This window comes from Glandiceps talaboti, chromosome 4 (assembly GCF_964340395.1).
Source record: "Glandiceps talaboti chromosome 4, keGlaTala1.1, whole genome shotgun sequence".
NCBI lineage: Eukaryota > Metazoa > Hemichordata > Enteropneusta > Spengelidae > Glandiceps > Glandiceps talaboti.
Window position 1 is genome coordinate 3,004,490 of NC_135552.1, and position 21,166 is coordinate 3,025,655.

Sequence of the window (21,166 nt, forward strand, 5' to 3'; positions counted from 1 at the left end):
CATATACATTTTTTGAACTGTTACCCTCGGGTAGGCGGTACAGGAGTTTCAAAACGAAATCAGAACGTTTTCGGAAGAGCTTTTATCCACCTGCCATCCGTATTTTAAACCAGTCCTAGTCCGGACCGTTTAGTACCAATTGTGTTAGTGTTATGTTTGTCTCAGTATTGTATCTTTTTAGCATCATGTGTGTTTTGTATCGTTTGATGTGTTACATCAATTTTATCTTATGCTTTTACTTTTCACTTTTCTACGTTGTATTCAATTGTTGTTTTCTTTCCAATCTTTTGTTTTCAAATTTATTTACCTCTTTTTTCGAATGCACGTGGAAAGTCAATTTCCAGTGCATTTAGTATGCAAACGGCAATAAAGTTATATTATATTATCGTATCGTATATGTTAGTGAAACCGATTGAAAACTGGCTAGCAATTTAACTCTCATGTTTACAACGTGCACCGCGACACAAGGCTACAGAATAAAAACAAAGGCATCATTTGAGATCAACTCACGTCAATCTCATTCACTAATGACAAAGAGACCAATCACCATTTACGTTTTAGTTCACGACCTCAATGTTGGGCGGTCAAAGGTCATTCATATTTTCGATTTGATTGAAGCGCGAAGGGAAACCTCTTGAGTACTGAAGTTCTATCGGCGACAAGCAACGTTTAGAGTATTGAAGGTGGTGTAAACGAATTCATAGACACATCAGTCAAAGGTAAGATAAACCTGACATCGTTTGCGGTCGCTGACATGAATGAAAATCAGTGAATTTAAGGTCAAATGACTAAGGGAAGGGGAGGAATATGGCGATACCGCATCATTTTTCACCGCCCTAGTTCCTGCTTCCGAGCAATTAACATGGCACATTCACGTACATACCCGCGTACCATTTGTAACGAAATAATATGAGATTAACAAAACAACGTTGCGGTGATTTCATCATCTCACGAAATACAAGTGCATATATTGTAACAGTGATTGACTTCAAATGTGCAGAAAGTGTTAAATGATAAGCGTGGGACGTTGCCATGGAGATATAACAATGTTATTATTTCTTATAATTAGCGTTATGTACAGTAACCTTGGCAGAGATTTATTCCCTTGACCCTAATACTGTGATACTAGTTAACAATTAGTTTTAACCAAACCATATATTGTTTGACCCTGGATGGAATTTATGTTATTAATTATAATATATTTTTTACAGCAGACCCTTTTTTTGGGATAACTACAAATAAATGTACTTACCATTGCAACAATCACTGTACAGGTCAAAGTAATAATAAACAAATCTTGCATTTTCTAAAAGATATCCATTTTGAAATCTAATTTGATCTGTAACATAACTTCAGCTCAATACATAATATTGCATATTGAATAATAACATGTAATACCCAGATTTGAAATTCCACTGACCTTATTACCTCATTTTATACTCAGCTGTTACTCACATATTTAGGGGATGAAACCAGAATTGTTGTTGCCGTTAGACTCTAACACAGAGTGACATCATGTTCAGGCCACTGCCTACATGACATGTCTGTACAGAGTGTAGTATGACTGATTTCAATGCATTTACACCCAGCTGTGATGAAAGTCATCAAAGTAGGATATCTGCAGTTTACGTTTATTCTTTGGAGCAAAATTCACTCACCATTGTTCTTATATCTAGCAAGACTTATTCAATGGTACAATTGATTGTCAAACTTGTATCTTAGCAGTGTGGGATTGATTAAACTTGTTTGATGGGCAAATTTGAATAGCTGGTTGTCCTACGATTGAGAATATGCAGGATACACAGAGTTTCATCTCTGCTTGACATACAAATATGCTATATACAGAGTTTCTTCTCTGCTTGACATACAAATATGCTATATACAGAGTTTCTTCTCTACTTGACATACAAATATGCTATATACAGAGTTTCTTCTCTACTTGACATACATGTACAATGTAGTTTAAAATTGAGAAATTAGAATGAGGAAAGAATATCGTAGAATGAAGATTTGTTGTACAAACCTTTTTCAATCATCCACACAGACAACAATTAAATGATTTCCTACATTGACGAATATTAAATCTTCAATTATCATATACTACATTGATCTACATGGCACTAAGACATACTTGCCCCAATACAGTGTTTTTGCTAAGGGAAGGGTTTAGTCCCTGCTTTATGCGACAAGAGATGGAAATATGATAAAACTTATATCTCATAACCTTATACACCTGTATTTTGGTGGGAAAGACTTACAAAAAAAAACAATTTGAGAACTGAGGTTTTAGAGTCCTGTAACAGAAGAAGGGAAAAAAGTTGAAATGGCAAGAATTTCCATACACATTTGTTGGGAAACCATGGCAAATTACCTGGGGAACTGATATTTTTCACCAACTTACCATATTTTACAAACATATCTAGAGCTGTGGAATTAATGGTAACTGTGAGTTTAACTCTTTAAAACAAATATGATCATGTTACTCTATTCAAATATCCAAAAGTTATTGAATTTCTAAATGTTTGGCTTTTATTGTTTCATATTTATTGTTTTATATTCATGTTTTTACAGGTATGTGCATCACATGACAATGTTTAAATTTACATATGATGGATTTCAATGGTAGAAATGGCTTACAACTACACTGGTATCTACAGGCTGTAATATTGACTTATTTGATATCTTCGACTGCTGCATCTCTTGGTGATCGAACTATTGCCTACAGAAACTGCAGACAACAATGCAGCGATATCAACTGTACTGATGTTGCACTTGACGAGTTTTATGATCAACAGCCTCTCCATTTGAAAGTGTTGGGATGGAGTTGTTCTGAGGAATGCAGTCATGGATGCATGTGGAAAACAGTTAATCTGTACCTCAGTATAAACCGAAGTGTTCCACAATTCCATGGAAAGGTACAGTACTTACTTTTATTTACCAGTTTGCATTCAAATATTTTGTCCTGTTAAAATGAACGTTGAGTAACACTAGTTTTAACAAAAAATTATAAATAAGTTGGTATGGTATATCAATTACTGAAAATTAATGTTCCAATTGGAATTTTCTGTTTAAAATCATTCCAATTGAAATTTGGTTTAATTCTGTATTCTAATTAAAACATATAAAAGCTAAAATTAGGAATTATTTTTCATCAAAACATTATCAAATGTAAAAATTTAGTGTTTAAAGATGGATAATGTTGGATTTTTAGTAGCGTTTGAACAACCATGTTACAAGTTAACTTTACCATACAATAATATTAGAGTTGCCATATTTTGAAACTATGGTCCCAAGTATTATAGACACACTATATTACAGTAGTGTATTGTGTCATATGAGAGACAACATTAAATGTGCTGGTACATGTTTATCAGTTTGCCCATGTACCGCGATGTCATAGTGCATTGACTGTCAATGTATTTTACATGTTACAGACCTATGCCCATGTACCGCGATGTCATAGTGCATTGACTGTCAATGTATTTTACATGTTACAGACCTATGCCCATGTAGACCGATGTCATAGTGCATAGACTGTCAATGTATTTTACATGTTACAGACCTATGCCCATGTACCGCGATGTCATAGTGCATAGACTGTCAATGTATTTTACATGTTACAGACCTATGCCCATGTAGACCGATGTCATAGTGCATTGACTGTCAATTTTTTTTACATGTTACAGACCTATGCCCATGTAGACCGATGTCATAGTGCATTGACTGTCAATGTATTTTACATGTTACAGACCTATGCCCATGTACCGCGATGTCATAGTTCATTGACTGTCAATGTATTTTACATGTTACAGACCTATGCCCATGTACCGCGATGTCATAGTGCATTGACTGTCAATGTATTTTACATGTTACAGACCTATGCCCATGTACATGTAGACTGATGTCATAGTGCATTGACTGTCAATGTATTTTACATGTTACAGACCTATGCCCATGTACATGTAGACTGATGTCATAGTGCATTGACTGCCAATGTATTTTACATGACATTTGTATACGTCTTTTGCCCTAAACATTCAAAGTAACCAAGCATTGCTTAAATCCACTATTTGACTGAGTAGGCATAGAAGTTGATGTGGCAAATGTTGTCGCCACTCAGCCTGTGAACTTGTTATTATCAGCTTCTGTATTTTTGAACACACCTCATCCACAAGTTTGTATTAACCATGAGGGCTATTGAGCATAAAATTAGAATGTCACCTGTTGGTGTTTGTGGTAATGTGTATAACGACCACATTTCCATGTATCCTATATGTTATTGATGCAAGCTGGTTCTCTTGGTGTGTAGTTGTTTGAGATGAATCTTGCTACGTCTCTTCTTTGTATACATTGTACCACACAAATACAGGCTGACTTAGTGTCAGTGACTTATTTCAATCAAATACATGTAACTACAATACCTGTACTAGATCTTTGAAATGCTGGTTAAAAATAAGAAATCAAACAGAGTTTTACCTATTACTAGGTATAAACTGTGACACTATGACAACAATACAACTCAGAACTTAACGAGTTGGATAAAACCTGTTTTTCAAACAATTAGGTTTTTTTTTTAGTGTAGCTTTAAAACATATGCCAAATGGTAACAAGTTTTTAAAAGGTAATAAAGCAATGTAACCATTTTATCTTTTCATCCCAATTTTTTTATGATAAACCTTCTATCATTATTAGTATTAGTATTATTAGTATTAGTATATAATATTTATTTAATTATTGTTTATTAATATTGATGATCTAGAGTTTGACTTCCAAGGAGTGCAGGCTTTAAAAAGTGACTCTAGAGATCATCTGCCAATTATACTAGCTACTGCCTTAACTAGAGATTATCTCCAATTATATTATCTGCTGTCTTAACTAGAGATCATCTCCCAATTATATTAGCTAAGTTGAAATGCAGTTTACAAATACAGAATTACCAAATTCACTGAGTTATGGATATATTTAAATTATTTTTCATATATTTATTTCTGCTACACACAAAATTTTTCTTTCCAAATCGAATACTTAAATTTGTCTTATGTTGAAATAAACTACGTCAAAATAGTAGTTTGTATCATTATGAGTAGACCAGTGGATTGAAACTTCAACTGTTTTCACACTTCAGAAGACCAAGGACATACAGTTATGATTTAAAATAAGTCCACATCTTTATTATCACAACTGCACTGAAGTTTAGTGGTACTATAGTCATTGTGAAGTGTTTCTGTCTGTCTGTCTGTCTGTCTGTCTCTCTGTCTGTCTGTCTGCATGTGTTGCCATGGCTGTGCATGTACATTGTGTGTCTGTATGTATGTATGTATACATGTATGTATGTATGTATGTATGTATGTATGTATGTATGTATGTATGTATGTATGTATGTATGTATGTATGTATGTATGTATGTATGCACATGTGTGTCACTGCATGTGTTCAGTGTGTGTGTGTGTGTGTGTGTGTGTGTGTGTGTGTGTGTGTGTGTGTGTGTGTGTTGGTGTAAGAGAATGACAGTCAAAATTTATATTGCTGTGCTTAGCCAATTGCAGTACATATTTAAGTTAATATATGGCAGGATGGTTCATATATGCAATTGCTATTATAATAGATTATTACACAAATCAGGCAACAAATGCTGTGAGTTTTGTCAAAAACTTCAAACTCAAAAACTATTATTAGTACATGTATTATTTTTTATTCCATTTCAAGCAGCTTTTCTCATTTTATATCCCTCCTATATATAGTGGCCTTTCATTCGAGTCCTTGGAGTTCAAGAACCAGCCTCCACACTATTTTCCATCCTCAATGGTCTTATGCATATCATTGGCATCCGAGAATACAAACGACACTTACCACCTAGTGCTCCTATGTACTGGGTTTGGCATGCATTTGCTGCAGTAAGTATATACCATTATCATGTTCTATAAGTTTTCTTCATTTGCTCAAAACTGCTTTCCAGTTACTACCCCTTTAAATTTGTTAAAACTTTACACCCTATCTATATAGGGTGTAATTACATAGAGTTACAGAAACCAAGTCATTAAAGCCTGACACCCTATATATAGGGTGTAATTACATAGAGTTACAGAAACCAAGTCATTAAAGCCTGACACCCTATGTAGGGTGTAATTACATAGAGTTATAGAAACCAAGTCATTCAAACCTAATACCCTATGTAGGGTGTAATTACATAGAGTTACAGAAACCAAGTCATTAAAGCCTGACACCCTATATGTAGGGTGTAATTACATAGAGTTAGAGAAACCAAGTCTTGAAAGCCTAATACCCTATATGTAGGGTGTAATTACATAGAGTTACAGAAACCAAGTCTTGAAAGCCTAATACCCTATGTAGGGTGTAATTACATAGAGTTACAGAAACCAAGTCATTAAAGCCTGACACCCTATGTAGGGTGTAATTACATAGAGTTAAACTCCACACAGTATCTATGAGCCTAGCATAGACAGTAGAGGGGTTGGAATCTACACACAGTATCTATGAGCCTAGCATAGACAGTAGAGGGGTCGGAATCTACACACAGTATCTATGATTTTAGCACGGACAGTGGAGGGGATACTCCACACACTAACCCCATCTACATGGCACTAAAAATCCTACCTGAGGTAGGATTCAGGATAGTTTGAAGCCCACGTAGACGCAAACACGTCCTGAACCTGTCCTGAACCTGTCCTAGCTGACTTAGGACACCTTTGAGAGGTTTCCTGAAACCCTCCTGACTTCGTCCTATGTACTGTCAGAATGGAACGCACGACATCTACGCTGTAACCTTCCTACGTGTGTAGACACAAATCTATCCTAGGACTCAGGTAGGACTTGGGACTGCCTCAGGTAGGACGACCTACATGTAGATGGGGCTACTGTCTATGATTTGTACATTTTAGCACAGTAGTGGGGTCAGAAATTCCACACAGTGTCAGGGTATTTATTGTGGATTTTAAAATCAATGTGAAACAACATATGTCAAGTTCATGTTTAACATTTGTAACTCAATAAATTGCAAAGCATTAATAAATGTATAAAATATTTGTTATTGTATGTAGGATAACAAACTTTTTACACATTTTTTTAGGTTTTTGCAATATAATGACTTACAAACGTAGACTTTGTCAATGTTCTTTCACATTGGTTTTTCAGGTAGGAAGCCAGGATAAAATTGTTTTATAAATTAAAAAAATCCAAAATAAATATCCAATCCTCATCCATCCACTTTAAAGATCATACCGTATTTACAAGATAAAAGTCTGCTCAGACATTGCAGTTTTCTTTTCAGAATAAAGTTATTGTTAACTTACCACAAAGATTCAGAAAACTGTCAGCCACCCAAAACATAGCGTTGTTAGTAACAGACTTTTAGACATTTCATTATTGGTTGAGATTTTAAAATTTCTGATGCTGTATTTTGATATTCACTAGAATTTAGAAAGAATTAAACTTGATTTGTCTTCTCTTTTCCCTGTTTCAGGTTGGTGTGAACACTTGGTTTTGGTCAACCGTTTTTCACACAAGAGACATTCTACTTACAGAGGTAAAACAACAAGATATGTACATATATGATATATAATCTATTATCTATAATCTTAATCTTTATTTCTTATAAAGCATATTTATTAAAAATAATCACAATGTGCTGTACAACTGACCGCAAAAACAAACAAACAAATAAGACAACAAAAATACACTATTTGAAAAACTGTTCAAAATGTAAAATTTTACGAAAATGCTAGTCAAAAGGTACGCATACATAAAGGTATAAAATATGAAATGATAAAACAACCTAAAAAGTTTTCAAACTGTTTATAAAAGCTGTATAATAAAGAAACAGCTCATTAGCTCAGATCTGTGATGGCAAGGCATTCAAATAGACAGGGGGCACAAATTGAAAAACCTGGGGGTGGGGGGAGGGGGGGGGGGTGGGGGGGTGGGGGGTGGGTTACCATAATACATAGTACTGCCAATAGGCTAGTGTAAATTAATGGTAGCATTGGAGTGAGAACAAAGGGTAAGACCAAAAAGCCCACCTTGTCAGCAGTTCACTTAAATAAGATGGTGCAATTTAACTTTAAAAGTAATACTAATACATAAAATTTTGAATTCAATTTCCTGCTGAACAGGGAGCCTGTGTAAATCATAAAGAATTGGAGTAACATGTATATATATCTGATTACAAATATAAAATACCTCTGATCACTGAGGATAATAAAACAATGCAAAATGTCACAATAAATTTGATACACATTGTCATGCAATGTAAACTCTAGAGGGCGCTCTTTGTATCCTTGCATCAAAGCCCAAAGCCCTACCATATAATTTATGAGTTTGTTTACCAGCTTGATACCCAGTGGACATGAAACACATTGCTGGAGATGGCATTTTTATTTGACTGAGTGAATTCTCACTATAATTCTTCATTAATTCACATAGCATATAAAAAATCAAAATCTATAAGTGAAAATAAGAATTTTGTGAATATATTTTTGGTACCTACAAGTATTTTTTTATATTGCACACACTGACATGGACACAAACACACACTTATAAATGCACAGACATGGACACAGACACACACTGACTCACACATGCACACACACACACACACACACACACACACACACACACACACACACACACACGCACGCCATTAGTGGATGCACTCGACTATATAACTACACTTGTTTGTTAATGTTAGTGTAGTCTAGGATTCATTGCCAAGTTTATGTTGTTATTGTCATTAAGTTTACTTTTATTAATAAATTCATACTGACAGTACTGAACTACAGACTAATTCATTTATAATCAATAAGATAGAAAAAAAAGCCAGACATAAGTACCAGAAGTTTGTAGTTGAATTTTATTAAATCATTTGTGTATGTGGTACAAGTATGTAAATTATCTTTCAAAAAGACAGTACGTAGTGATTTCATAGCCAGGTATAGACAGATAGACAGTATGTAGTGATTTCATAGCCAGGTATAGACAGTATGTAGTGATTTCATAGCCAGGTATAGACAGTATGTAGTGATTTCATAGCCAGGTATAGACAGTACGTAGTGATTTCATAGCCAGTTATAGACAGTATGTAGTGATTTCATAGCCAGGTATAGACAGTATGTAGTGATTTCATAGCCAGGTATAGACAGTACATAGTGATTTCATAGCCAGGTATAGACAGTATGTAGTGATTTCATAGCCAGGTATAGACAGTATGTAGTGATTTCATAGCCAGGTATAGACAGTACGTAGTGATTTCATAGCCAGGTATAGACAGTACGTAGTGATTTCATAGCCAGGTAAAGACAGTATGTAGTGATTTCATAGCCAGGTATAGACAGTACGTAGTGATTTCATAGCCAGGTATAGACAGTACGTAGTGATTTCATAGCCAGGTAAAGACAGTATGTAGTGATTTCATAGCCAGGTATAGACAGTACATAGTGATTTCATAGCCAGGTATTAAGAGTATCATCATTGAATGGCAGTGCTGTAGTCATGCCCTTCTCATTATCAAGTTCATAAACTATATTAAAGGAACTGAAACTAACTGAAGAATGTTTTCTGCAACTTCTAGAACTATTACTTGAATTGTTATTTTCATTGTTGTTCACCTCAATGGAATCCTCGTTAACAAATGCGAAGTTGTCAAAACCCTGCATATTATGAACGGGATCCATTTGGTCGAGGACAGAAATTCGGTCATCATGATTTTCAGGGTTAGCAAGTTGCTCTTCGTTAATTTCAGCATTCCTTTCAATGTCTGGCATGTCATCAGTCTGTCTGTTTCCATTAGGCACGTTAAAAACACTGGAACATCTGTATGTCTTGTAATTTGTTGAAAAATACCTGTCATCACTAGACTTGTCATCAATGCATCCAAATGCTTTTTTGAAGGCTTTTCTATATTGCACACTCATAATGTTGTATATGAGAGGGTTGACTGATGCATTGATATACAGTAGAATCTCTGATACTCGCAGAAATAGTTGAATTGTCTGAGCTTGCATGCTGGCGTTTATTGAGTTGGCAATAATTATGTATTGTAATAAGTGAAAGGGAAGAAGACATACGAAGTATACAATAGCAGTTACCAGAAGCATGCATACCACATGAAGACGACGTTTCCTACGTTTTGATGTCATCGTCTTCTCCAACAGTTTTTCTGCAACTGTTTGTCGACAAGTTAATTTGCAAATAATCAGTGTGTACGAAAGAATGATTATTATCAGAGAAAGAAAAAATGGCACTGTTTTGACTATTGAACTGACAAAAAACATTGTTAAGTCAGTTAGGTAACAGTAAATGACTGAAGGTATGGTAAACAGCATTGCTAAAATCCAAATAAAAACGATATGTCTCACACAGCGCATTCTCTGTAAATGAAAATGTCGGCGTTTCAAAGGATGACAGATTGCAACATAGCGTTCTATGCAAATCAGAGAAATCGTGAACATGGATGCAAACGATGCCATGTAAGTCGTAAAGTTTTGTAGTAGGCATAGCAACGATAAATAATCCAAGTACATTGGCAGTAGTCTCATTACTGCCCCCAGTGTCAGAAAAAAGATATCGGCAGTGCATAGATTTAATAGGTATATGTTAGTCACAGTGTGCATGTATTTCACTTTCCTCATCACATGGATAAATGCTCCATTCCCAACAATCCCAAAGGTTGAGATTACAACAAGGAAAACTGTGTACACGGTATTACCCTCCGGATAGATTCTATCTTGAGTTGTTTCTGTACTGGTGTTCAGTGTATCATTGTATGTTATATTATAATTATATGTTGTTGCTATGGCAGTGGTTTCCATGGTGTCCTTATTTCCAACCCCATCAATCTGAATTTAAAAAATAAACAAAGCTACATCAGTTTTCCATCAAAATTTCAAACTTTTGACTGAATTGTAAAAGACAACAACAGAAAACTAGCTAATTTCAGAAATGAAGAAATTTCAAAAATCAACTCATCAAAAGCCAATTCTTGTAAAATGCTGCTACTTTCCTCCACTTTCATGAGATCAGTGTTTGTTCAAGGTCAAAGTTCATACAGATATTTCAATGTTCTTCACTCTGTGTAGGTCAAAGGACACTTATCCATAGTCATAATAAAATTATATAAGAAAATTCTAATTTCTTCCAAATTATCTTAGTTTTCCTGGCTCTAATCAGGTCAAAATTTCAACTAGTATCTGGTTCACAACAGTACATCATATCATTTAATAAAAATTATCAAATTTGTACATTTTCCCCTACTATGATCATGTCAAAGTTCATTTAATAAAGGTCATAGTTCATGCAAGTTTATTATACCATATACATTTTGTAAGTATAAGAGATAAAAAAATTAAAATTCAAGATGTAAAATTTGGGTCAGAAAACTAACATATACTAGTCAAGTCTAGATGTTGTAAAGTTAGAGTTACAAAGCAAAGTACGGTAACTAGAGGGTAGTGTATAATATTACTGGGTATAATCTTTGACCAGTGAATTTCACATCAGTGTCTTGTTCTGAGTGCTTAGATACCTGAAAGATGTCAATGTTATGTGTTGGATTTTCAGCCAGTTCAGGTCAGGATAGTATTCAATCATACTTGGCCCCCTCCTACTGAGCAGTAAGGTTAATAGTACCCACACTAAATTCTCTATATTGTACATAGTTAGTGAGTGGGTGGGTGAGTGAGTGAGTGAGTGAGTGAGTGAGTGAGTGAGTGAGTGAGTGAGTGAGTGAGTGAGTGAGTGGTTGAGTGAGTGAGTGAGTGAGTGAGTGAGTGAGTGACTGACTGAATGAGTGAGTGAGTGAGTGAGTGAGTGAGTGAGTGAGTGAGTGAGTGGTTGAGTGAGTGAGTGAGTGAGTGACTGAATGAGTGAGTGAGTGAGTGAGTGAGTGAGTGGTTGAGTGAGTGAGTGAGTGACTGAATGAGTGAGTGAGTGAGTGAGTGAGTGAGTGACTGAATGAGTGAGTGAGTGAGTAAGTGACTGAATGAGTGAGTGAGTGAGTGAGTGAGTGAGTGACTGAGTGAGTGAGTGAGTGAGTGAGTGAGTGAGTGAGTTGTTGTTGTTGTTGTTGTTGTTGTTGTTGTTGTTTCTTTATTCCTCCTCAAAGAGAAGAGTTACAACTCAGTTCACAAATATACAAAAAACAAAATAATAAATAAATAACTATAGAGTGCATGACTTCATTAGTCAGTTAAACGATAAACTTAAGGATTTTATCTTGAATATTTCCTATTTGTTCGGTTGCTGAAATTTATATTTACTGTCATCTAAAAAATTGACAGTAAGAAGTAAGAGTGTGACGAGACATCATAATCCAATCAAAAGTCTAAGCATGTGTCTATAAGCTTATAGACTATATCTTGAAATATTTCCCATTCGTATGGTTGCTGAAAGTGTTTTTTGCTATCTTCTAAGATGCTGATAGTAAAATCAACTTCATTTAAGTTGTACAAACGTACAGCAAAGTTAACGTTGATATTATCAAACATAGTTGACCAGAAAATGTCTCTTCGTACAGCCGTATTACGACATGAAGTCAATAAATGAGTTAGATAATCTCCAACGAGCTCTTGGCATTTAGAACATTCAGTTTGTCCTAAAGAGGCTAGGATTTTCATTATTTTGTAAACAATTGGCCTGTAACGAGGAAACTTACGTGATTGGGAATACAGACGAAACGGTACAAGGCTCTGATGTAATTGAGAGAAGAGTAATAATTCGTCTCTACTATCTAATCTCTGTCTCCAAAGATTGTACTCGTTTTCATTAATGGCTTCCTTTACAATGGTTTTCCATATTGTTTTAAGGAGGAAAATAGCTTGTTGTACAGAATTCATCGAGGAAGCATGAAAGATTGTATTTTGACAAGATTTCCACAATATCAGGAATGAAACCCATACATCTTTTAACTGAAGAAAGTTTGAACTCAAAAAGACGTAGAAATATATGGTTCCTGGTCGACGAATTGTCACTGTTGCATAGAGTTCCAAAAAAGCGTAATTTGCACTTATCAATATAGGCTCCTACTGACATTAAACCTAGAGCACCTAAAGTTAAATCTGTTGAAGTTCTCGGAGGTAGACCTTGAATAATTTTCACAGCGTAACGCTGACACTTTTCAAGCATTATTAATTCAGTGTTAGTGTATGTCCACAGTTCACAGGTGTGTAAGGCTGCTGGGAGGCACATGCGTTTCCACAATTCAGCACTGACGATTGGGTTAAGTCCATGTGGTCCAACCCCAACACTTCAAAGAGAATTAATCAAACCTCTGCCTTTTTTACAAGCAGAAAGTGTATGTTCCATTGTTGACGACGTATTTGAAATTTGCAAGCCAACGATCGTAATTGAGTCAACTTCTGTAAAACGAGATTTATATAAGGACAGGTTCCTGTGTTGATACAATCGTTTGTGTTCACTTTTGGTTTCTCCAAATACTATAATGCGACTTTTTGAATCCGATAATTTTCATCTCCATTTCGAGCTGTATGCTGGGTGGGTGGGTGGGTGAGTGAGTGAGTGAGTGAGTGAGTGAGTGAGTAGTCATATAAATTATCCAAATACGCCATACTTTCAGCTAAGGTAAATCTGACATTCCTAAATACTTCAAATGACAGTTTTAATTTGGGTTATACTAGAAAACTTGATATAGACATTATAAATAGAGTCATCATACTTTTCTTTTTGTTTTACAATATAAGTTATAATTTGTTGTAAATTTCAGTAGTGAAACTCTACATTCCCTTGTCATAATTTGTTGTAAATTTCAGTAGTTAAATTCTACATTCCCTTGTCATAATTTGTTGTAAATTTCAGTAGTGAAACTCTACATTCCCTTGTCATAATTTGTTGTAAATTTCAGTAGTTAAATTCTACATTCCCTTGTCATAATTTGTTGTAAATTTCAGTAGTGAAACTCTACATTCCCTTGTCATAATTTGATGTAAATTTCAGTAGTTAAATTCTACATTCCCTTGTCATAATTTGTTGTAAATTTCAGTAGTGAAACTCTACATTCCCTTGTCATAATTTGTTGTAAATTTCAGTAGTGAAACTCTACATTCCCTTGTCATAATTTGTTGTAAATTTCAGTAGTGAAACTCTACATTCCCTTGTCATAATTTGTTGTAAATTTCAGTAGTTAAACTCTACACTCCCTTGTCATAATTAGAAAATAACTAAAATATCATGCATCACAATTGTAACATAGGTGAAAAATAGGTCAACAACATGTTAAAGATGTGAAAGCATTCGTGAGTTAGGTTTGTAACCTTAATATGTATGAACCCAGTATTAAAGTAAAACATTAAAATGTAAAAAAATTAAAGAGTTACATAGTGAGATAAATTGTATACTTGAAAGAAAGACACATGTGGTGGAGTCTGGTTTTTATAGGAAATGCTCATCAGTGATGTATTATGTGAAATAGACATTAAACACACATGCTATCACAGGTTGCCCTGGAAAACAGTAACCCTGCATAATTAACCTGTCTAGTCTCTCTGGACTAACCGTGTACTGCATCTCTTAGATAGTTTTAGAGGTTAGTTTCAATGCTAACATGATGATTTGTGGAGAGCTTGTTTGTTTGTTTTTTTGTTTGTGCAGTGCAGTGCAGTGCAGTGCAGATTTTACATGATGTTAACAGTGCAGATTTACAATACATGATGTTAACTGCAGATTTACAATACATGGTGTTAACAGTGCAGATTTACAATACATGGTGTTAACAGTGCAGATTTACAATACATGATGTTAACAGTGCAGATTTACAATACATGATGTTAACTGCAGATTTACAATACATGATGTTAACTGCAGATTTACAATACATGATTACTAGTCTTGTCTAAACCTGTCATAATGTAGTCTTTATAATGTTATCATATCTGTACATCTCATAGTTATATACTTCTCTGTTTATATTTGCAATCCTGGTTTATTAACAAATGAAGCCAGAATTTCATGTAAAAAAAGCATAGTATAGAAACAAGGATAGGAAGTAGTCCACCACATATTCAGTTTTAGTAAAATGGACAAATATTTGCTATTTTATTTAGTTTCAAACCTAAACATATCTGACTAGTATAGCCATAGAAACAAAATTAATATTTGTCACATATTTCAGACTTGGCCAAATCTTTGTTATTCAATGTCAGACCTCAGATATTTCAGACTAGTTGATAATGCAGTAGTTAATAACAGACCTGTGTATTCAACTTTGGCTTGTGAAATAATTTGGCTATACCTGATTCACCGCCCTGAATAACATAGGATAAATGTTGTATAACTAAAACTGCTACAGTTCTTTATAAGCACAACTTGATTTGTAAAGAAACCAGATAAAATATTGACACTGAGATACAGTTACTAAACATCCCAAGACATTCAATTGTTAATTATTTCAAGTTTAGTTTACACATAGGTTTGGATAAAGGATTCATATGTAAATCATCATTTGTACAGAGTAGAGTAAGATCGTGACACAAAAAAATCTGCACTGTCACTATTAAAGTTGTACCTATGAACAGTAATGTGTACTTTTATAAAACTATCTATCATATCATCCTACATGATCAAAATCTTCAGACAAGTCTGGCTTGGATTGAAGACTGAAATCCATTGTCTAAAATGTGGTTCAATCATTACATCATCAAACAAAATGTGTGATAAGTTAATACTCACAGTACAAATGTATACAGGTAGGAAGGACTGTGATTCGATTCTACTTCCATTATCACAGCCTAGAAATGTGCAGTACATTTCACAGCACACTTGTTTAAAATTAGGAAAATGTTCAATGAAAAGTTTGTGATGAATTTGAAATATTTAGTCATAAGGTATAGTGCTTTTGTTCCAGGGACTGAGGAAGTTAATGTACCCAGCTTTCCACATACACACAGTGTTACCATTAACCATTTGATATGTCAGTTGGAAACAAGATTTCCCCCTCTCAGTTTTACTGAATGTTTGAACTTGTAGACATAACATGTAGTCTCACCTGTACTTCTGTCGATGCTTACTGGATATGCCATCTCTTTGGAAAACTGGACAGCATTGGATAAATTCCACATTGTGAACACTGTGTGGGATGTACGTCTAACAATGTGGTTGTTAGTACAGTTTGTAAACTGACTTTAACATATCATGTGTATACTGATGTCTATTTAGCTTGTCAGAGCGGAGCACAAGAAAGACCTCCACAGGTGATCCCGTTACCCATCATGTAAATACTATAAGTCAACTACTTGACTTCACTACACACTTCAACTGATCAGATAGTAGGGATATAGATTACATTCAGTTGTTACCATGACAACAAAAACAAATCATTCAACTTATTGTAATCTGTTCTTTTGTCCATGTGCCTTCCATATTTCTGGAGAAATGAGAAAAAAGGTAGATTTTTTATGTTTTTAAGTAAAGTTATGCAGTTAGGGTAGGTGACATCTCTAAATAAAAAGACTGTGTTTCCGATAATTTAACTGATCCTAGTTTAAGCCGCTGGCTTTAAACATTTTTTAAACAATTAAAACAAAAAGATAAGAAATTATTTGTCTTCATGCACATCTGGTTTTTTTCCCCCAGTGATGTCTGTACTTATTTCATCAAAGTTTCACAGAAGGGGTATTCTGACTGACATTTCTCATTGTTTGGGGTATCAAAGTAATATACTTAAAAAATAAAAACAATTAAAATTTTAAAGATACTAAAAATAAAATAAAATAAAATCCCGACCTACCTACCCAATTTTCTGGGGCTATGTTATTAGAAACACGCAATTAATTTGTTTTCACCTAACCATAAACATATGAAATCAGAATTGAATACAATCTATTATTATTATAGCTCTTTATGCGAAGAAAGTTGAAGAAAAAGAAAGTTTGGGTTATTTATCTAGTTGACAGTACCTCATTTCTAAGGCTGGACTCTCAAGATGTTTTTAAGGTATTATAATCTACAATTAGTTGTTGAGACAGTTTGCATTTAGCATTTCTGAATAATCTGCCCTCGTCAACACGTGTGACATGTGACTTTAACAAGTTGTCATGTAACAATATTGTGTAAATTTACACTAACTTGTCCTACTTTCTGGAGGAGTCAAGAACCTGTGTGATATGTCATTTTTATGAAAATAAAGGAAACTATGACGGCCTTGCCAATAAGGCTATGATAATGTTATACAGATTTTAGGATGTGAATGGTGAATCACAGCCGTCTCTCATCATATAGACCGTACAAATTTAAGAATTTCAAACCAATCTGTTGGTAGAGTTTTAAAACTATGGTGACGATGAGTGGAATTTTAATAAACATTTTATACTCCATATTTCTACATTTTAGTGAAACCAGGTAACATCGTAAGAGAATGATTTGCCACACATGTTGTGTTTCGGAGATCCAGTAAATTAAATGTATTTCAAATCATTGGCAGTAAATTGTGTTTTTGCTAATTTAGACAACACTGTATATAATTACATTCTTCTGTTACCCTGTATTCCATTGTTGTAATATAGGAATAGTTATCTATGAAGTACCGGTAGTGACAAGACATCCAGCTACTTTCTGTACTACATGTACATGTACATCTTGATACCCACTATAACAACCACTACCATTGCCATAACCACTATCACTACCACCACCACCACCACCACCACTATATAATTGCCAACAGCCACCATCACCACTGCTGCAGTCACTTTCAGCACTGTTAGATAACTACTACAAACACCAACATCTGTGTATTTGATCTATTACTTCAGATTATGAATGGTGTTACAACTTCACCACCATGCTACTGTCTTCTCTGCTAAACATCACCATCACCGTGACAACCACCATGACCACCACCACCACTCCCACCCTGACCACCATTACCACCACCCTGACCACAGCCATGTCCACCACCACCACCACCACCACGACCACCATCACATCCACCCCACCATCATGTCTACCCCCACCATTATGACCATCACCACCACCACCACCATTACCACCATCATGTCCACCACCACCACCACCACCACCACCACCATCATGTCCACCATGGCACAATGTCCACCACCATCACCCTGACCACTGTCATGTCCACCCTGACCACCATGGCACCATGTCCACCATCACCACCACCCTGACCACCATCATGTCCACCACCATCACCACCACCACCACCATTATCACCATCATGTCCACCATGGCACAATGTCCACCACCACCATTACCATCACCCTGACCACTGTCATGTGCACCCTGACCACCATGGCACCATGTCCACCATCACCACCACCCTGACCACTGTCATGTCCATCACCACCATCACCACTCTGACCACCATCATGCCTATCCCCACCATCATGCCCACCATCACCACCACCCTGACCACCATCATGTCCACCACCACCATTACCACCATCATGTCCACCATCACCACCATCACCATCATGTCCACCAACACTACCACCACCGTCATGTCCAACATCAGCACCACCACCATCATGTCCACCATCACCACCACTCCGACCACCATCATGTCCACCATTACTACTCTGACCACTGTAATGACCACCATCACCACCACCCAGGCCACCATCATGTCCACCATCATTACTAACACCATGCTATGACCACAAACACCACCCTGACCATTGTCATGTCCACCGTACCACCACCCTGACCACCGTCATATCCACCATCATCACTACCACCACTATAGTATGACCGCAAACACCACCCTGACCATTGTCATGTCCACCGTACCACCACCCTGACCACCGTCATATCCACCATCATCACTACCACCACTATAGTATGACCGCAAACACCACCCTGACCACCGTCATGTCCACCATCACCACCACCACCATCAATATCTCTGTTTTTTATCTGTTGCTCCTGATTATATTAATGCTGCTACTATAGATACATACACGATTCCCTTAAGTACATGATGTGTAAATGATTTTCTAGTCATCCTAAATAGAGAATAACAAACACAGTAATTCCCATCAAGTACTTGAACTTTACCTAACACACCCTAATTATACACTGTATATATTTGGAGTGATCATTTTGTATGGTACATCTTGTAGAGATATCATAAACTGTGATATTAATAAACATCATTATCATATTTTCATTATATTAGAATATATAAATAGACCTAGTTCTTATATGTTCATATAAAAAAGTCTGAAGAGTTTAGCAACTTGGCTATCTGTCTTGATAATGTTGTTTTTCAGAAAATCTAATGAATATGACTCAAATGAGTAGTGTGTTGAGATAGCCAAGTCTCTGGGCTGAACATCTAATGAATATGACTAAAATGAGTAGTGTGTTGAGATAGCCAAGTCTATGGGCTGAACATCTAATGAATATGACTCAAATGAGTAGTGTGTTGAGATAGCCAAGTCTATGGGCTGAACATCTAATGAATATGACTAAAATGAGTAGTGTGTTGAGATAGCTAAGTCTCTGGGCTGAACATCTAATGAATATGACTCAAATGAGTAGTGTGTTGAGATAGCCAAGTCTCTGGGCTGAACATCTAATGAATATGACTCAAATGAGTAGTGTGTTGAGATAGCCAAGTCTCTGGGCTGAACATCTAATGAATATGACTCAAATGAGTAGTGTGTTGAGATAGCCAAGTCTCTGGGCTTTACTATCAAGCCAGTATGTCAAGTCAGATAGCTAAGTCTCTGGGCTATACTATCAAGACAGTATGTCAAGTCAGATAGCCAAGTCTCTGGGCTATACTGTCAAACCAGTATGTCAAGTCAGATAGCCAAGTCTCTGGGCTATACTGTCAAACCAGTATGTCAAGTCAGATAGCCAAGTCTCTGAGCTATACTGTCAAACCAGTATGTCAAGTCAGATAGCCAAGTCTCTGGGCTATAGTGTCAAGCCAGTATGTCAAGTCAGATAGCCAAGTCTCTGGGCTATACTATCAAGTCAGTATGTCAAGTCAGATAGCCAAGTCTCTGGGCTATACTATCAAGCCAGTATGTCAAGTCAGATAGCCAAGTCTCTGGGCTATACTATCAAGCCAGTATGTCAAGTCAGATAGCCAAGTCTCTGGGCTATACTATCAAGCCAGTATGTCAAGTCAGATAGCCAAGTCTCTGGACTATACTATCAAGCCAGTATGTCAAGTCAGATAGCCAAGTCTCTGGGCTATACTGTCAAGCCAGTATGTCAAGTCAGATAGCCAAGTCTCTGGACTATACTATCAAGCCAGTATGTCAAGTCAGATAGCCAAGTCTCTGGACTATACTATCAAGCCAGTATGTCAAGTCAGATAGCCAAGTCTCTGGGCTATACTATCAAGCCAGTATGTCAAGTCAGATAGCCAAGTCTCTGGGCTATACTATCAAGCCAGTATGTCAAGTCAGATAGCCAAGTCTCTGAGCTATACTGTCAAACCATTATGTCAAGTCAGATAGCCAGGCCTCTGGGCTATACTGTCAAGCCAGTATGTCAAGTCAGATAGCCAAGTCTCTGAGCTATACTGTCAAACCAGTATGTCAAGTCAGATAGCCAAGTCTCTGGGCTATACTGTCAAGCCAGTATGTCAAGTCAGATAGCCAAGTCTATGGGCTATACTGTCAAACCAGTATGTCAAGTCAGATAGCCAAGTCTGTGGGCTATACTGTCAAGTCAGTATGTCAAGTCAGATAGCCATTGCAAGTCTCCGGGCTTTACTGTCAAGCATGTATGTCAAGTCAGATAGCCAAGTCTCTGGGCTATACTGTCAAGCCAGTGATGGTGTCAAGTCAGATAGCCATTGCAAGTCTCTGGGCTATACTGTCAAGTCAGTATGTCAAGTCAGATAGCCAAGTCTCTGGACTATACTGTCAAGCCAGTATGTCAAGTCAGATATCCAAGTCTCTGGGCTATACTGTCAAGCCAGTATGTCAAGTCAGATAGCCAAGTCTCTGGACTATAATGTCAAGCCAGTATGTCAAGTCAGATAGCCAAGTCTCTGGGCTATACTGTCAAGCCAGTATGTCAAGTCAGATAGCCAAGTCTCTGGGCTATACTGTCAAGTCAGTATGTCAAGTCAGATAGTCAAGTCCCTGGGCTATACTACATTGAAAAACTTGTATACATGCATTATAGTGGAACATTTCAAATTTGTTTTATGTTAAAGGGG

At 36.2% G+C, this 21,166-nt stretch overlaps 2 protein-coding genes across 2 annotated transcripts in view; one reads left to right on the forward strand and one right to left on the reverse strand.

Moving 5' to 3' along the window:
- The first annotated feature begins 618 nt into the window (after positions 1 to 618).
- LOC144434535 (GPI-specific phospholipase A2-like PGAP3) overlaps positions 619 to 21,166 on the forward strand; it is a 49,234-nt gene continuing 28,686 nt past the window's right edge. The window contains exons 1-4 of the mRNA XM_078122999.1: positions 619 to 719; positions 2,572 to 2,915; positions 5,742 to 5,894; positions 7,481 to 7,543. Of these exons, the coding sequence (XP_077979125.1) occupies positions 2,607 to 2,915; positions 5,742 to 5,894; positions 7,481 to 7,543 (525 nt within the window). The 5' untranslated portion in view covers positions 619 to 719; positions 2,572 to 2,606. The remainder of the gene's footprint in view (positions 720 to 2,571; positions 2,916 to 5,741; positions 5,895 to 7,480; positions 7,544 to 21,166) is intronic.
- LOC144434611 (galanin receptor 2b-like) lies at positions 9,456 to 10,823 on the reverse strand. Its single transcript, XM_078123084.1, has one exon. It carries the CDS (start codon positions 10,821 to 10,823, stop codon positions 9,456 to 9,458), a length of 1,368 nt encoding a protein of 455 aa, XP_077979210.1.

Coding starts and splice junctions, on each gene's coding strand:
- LOC144434611 (XM_078123084.1), bottom strand. CDS start 10,823: ATGGAAACCACTGCCATAGCAACAACATATAATTATAATATAACATAC.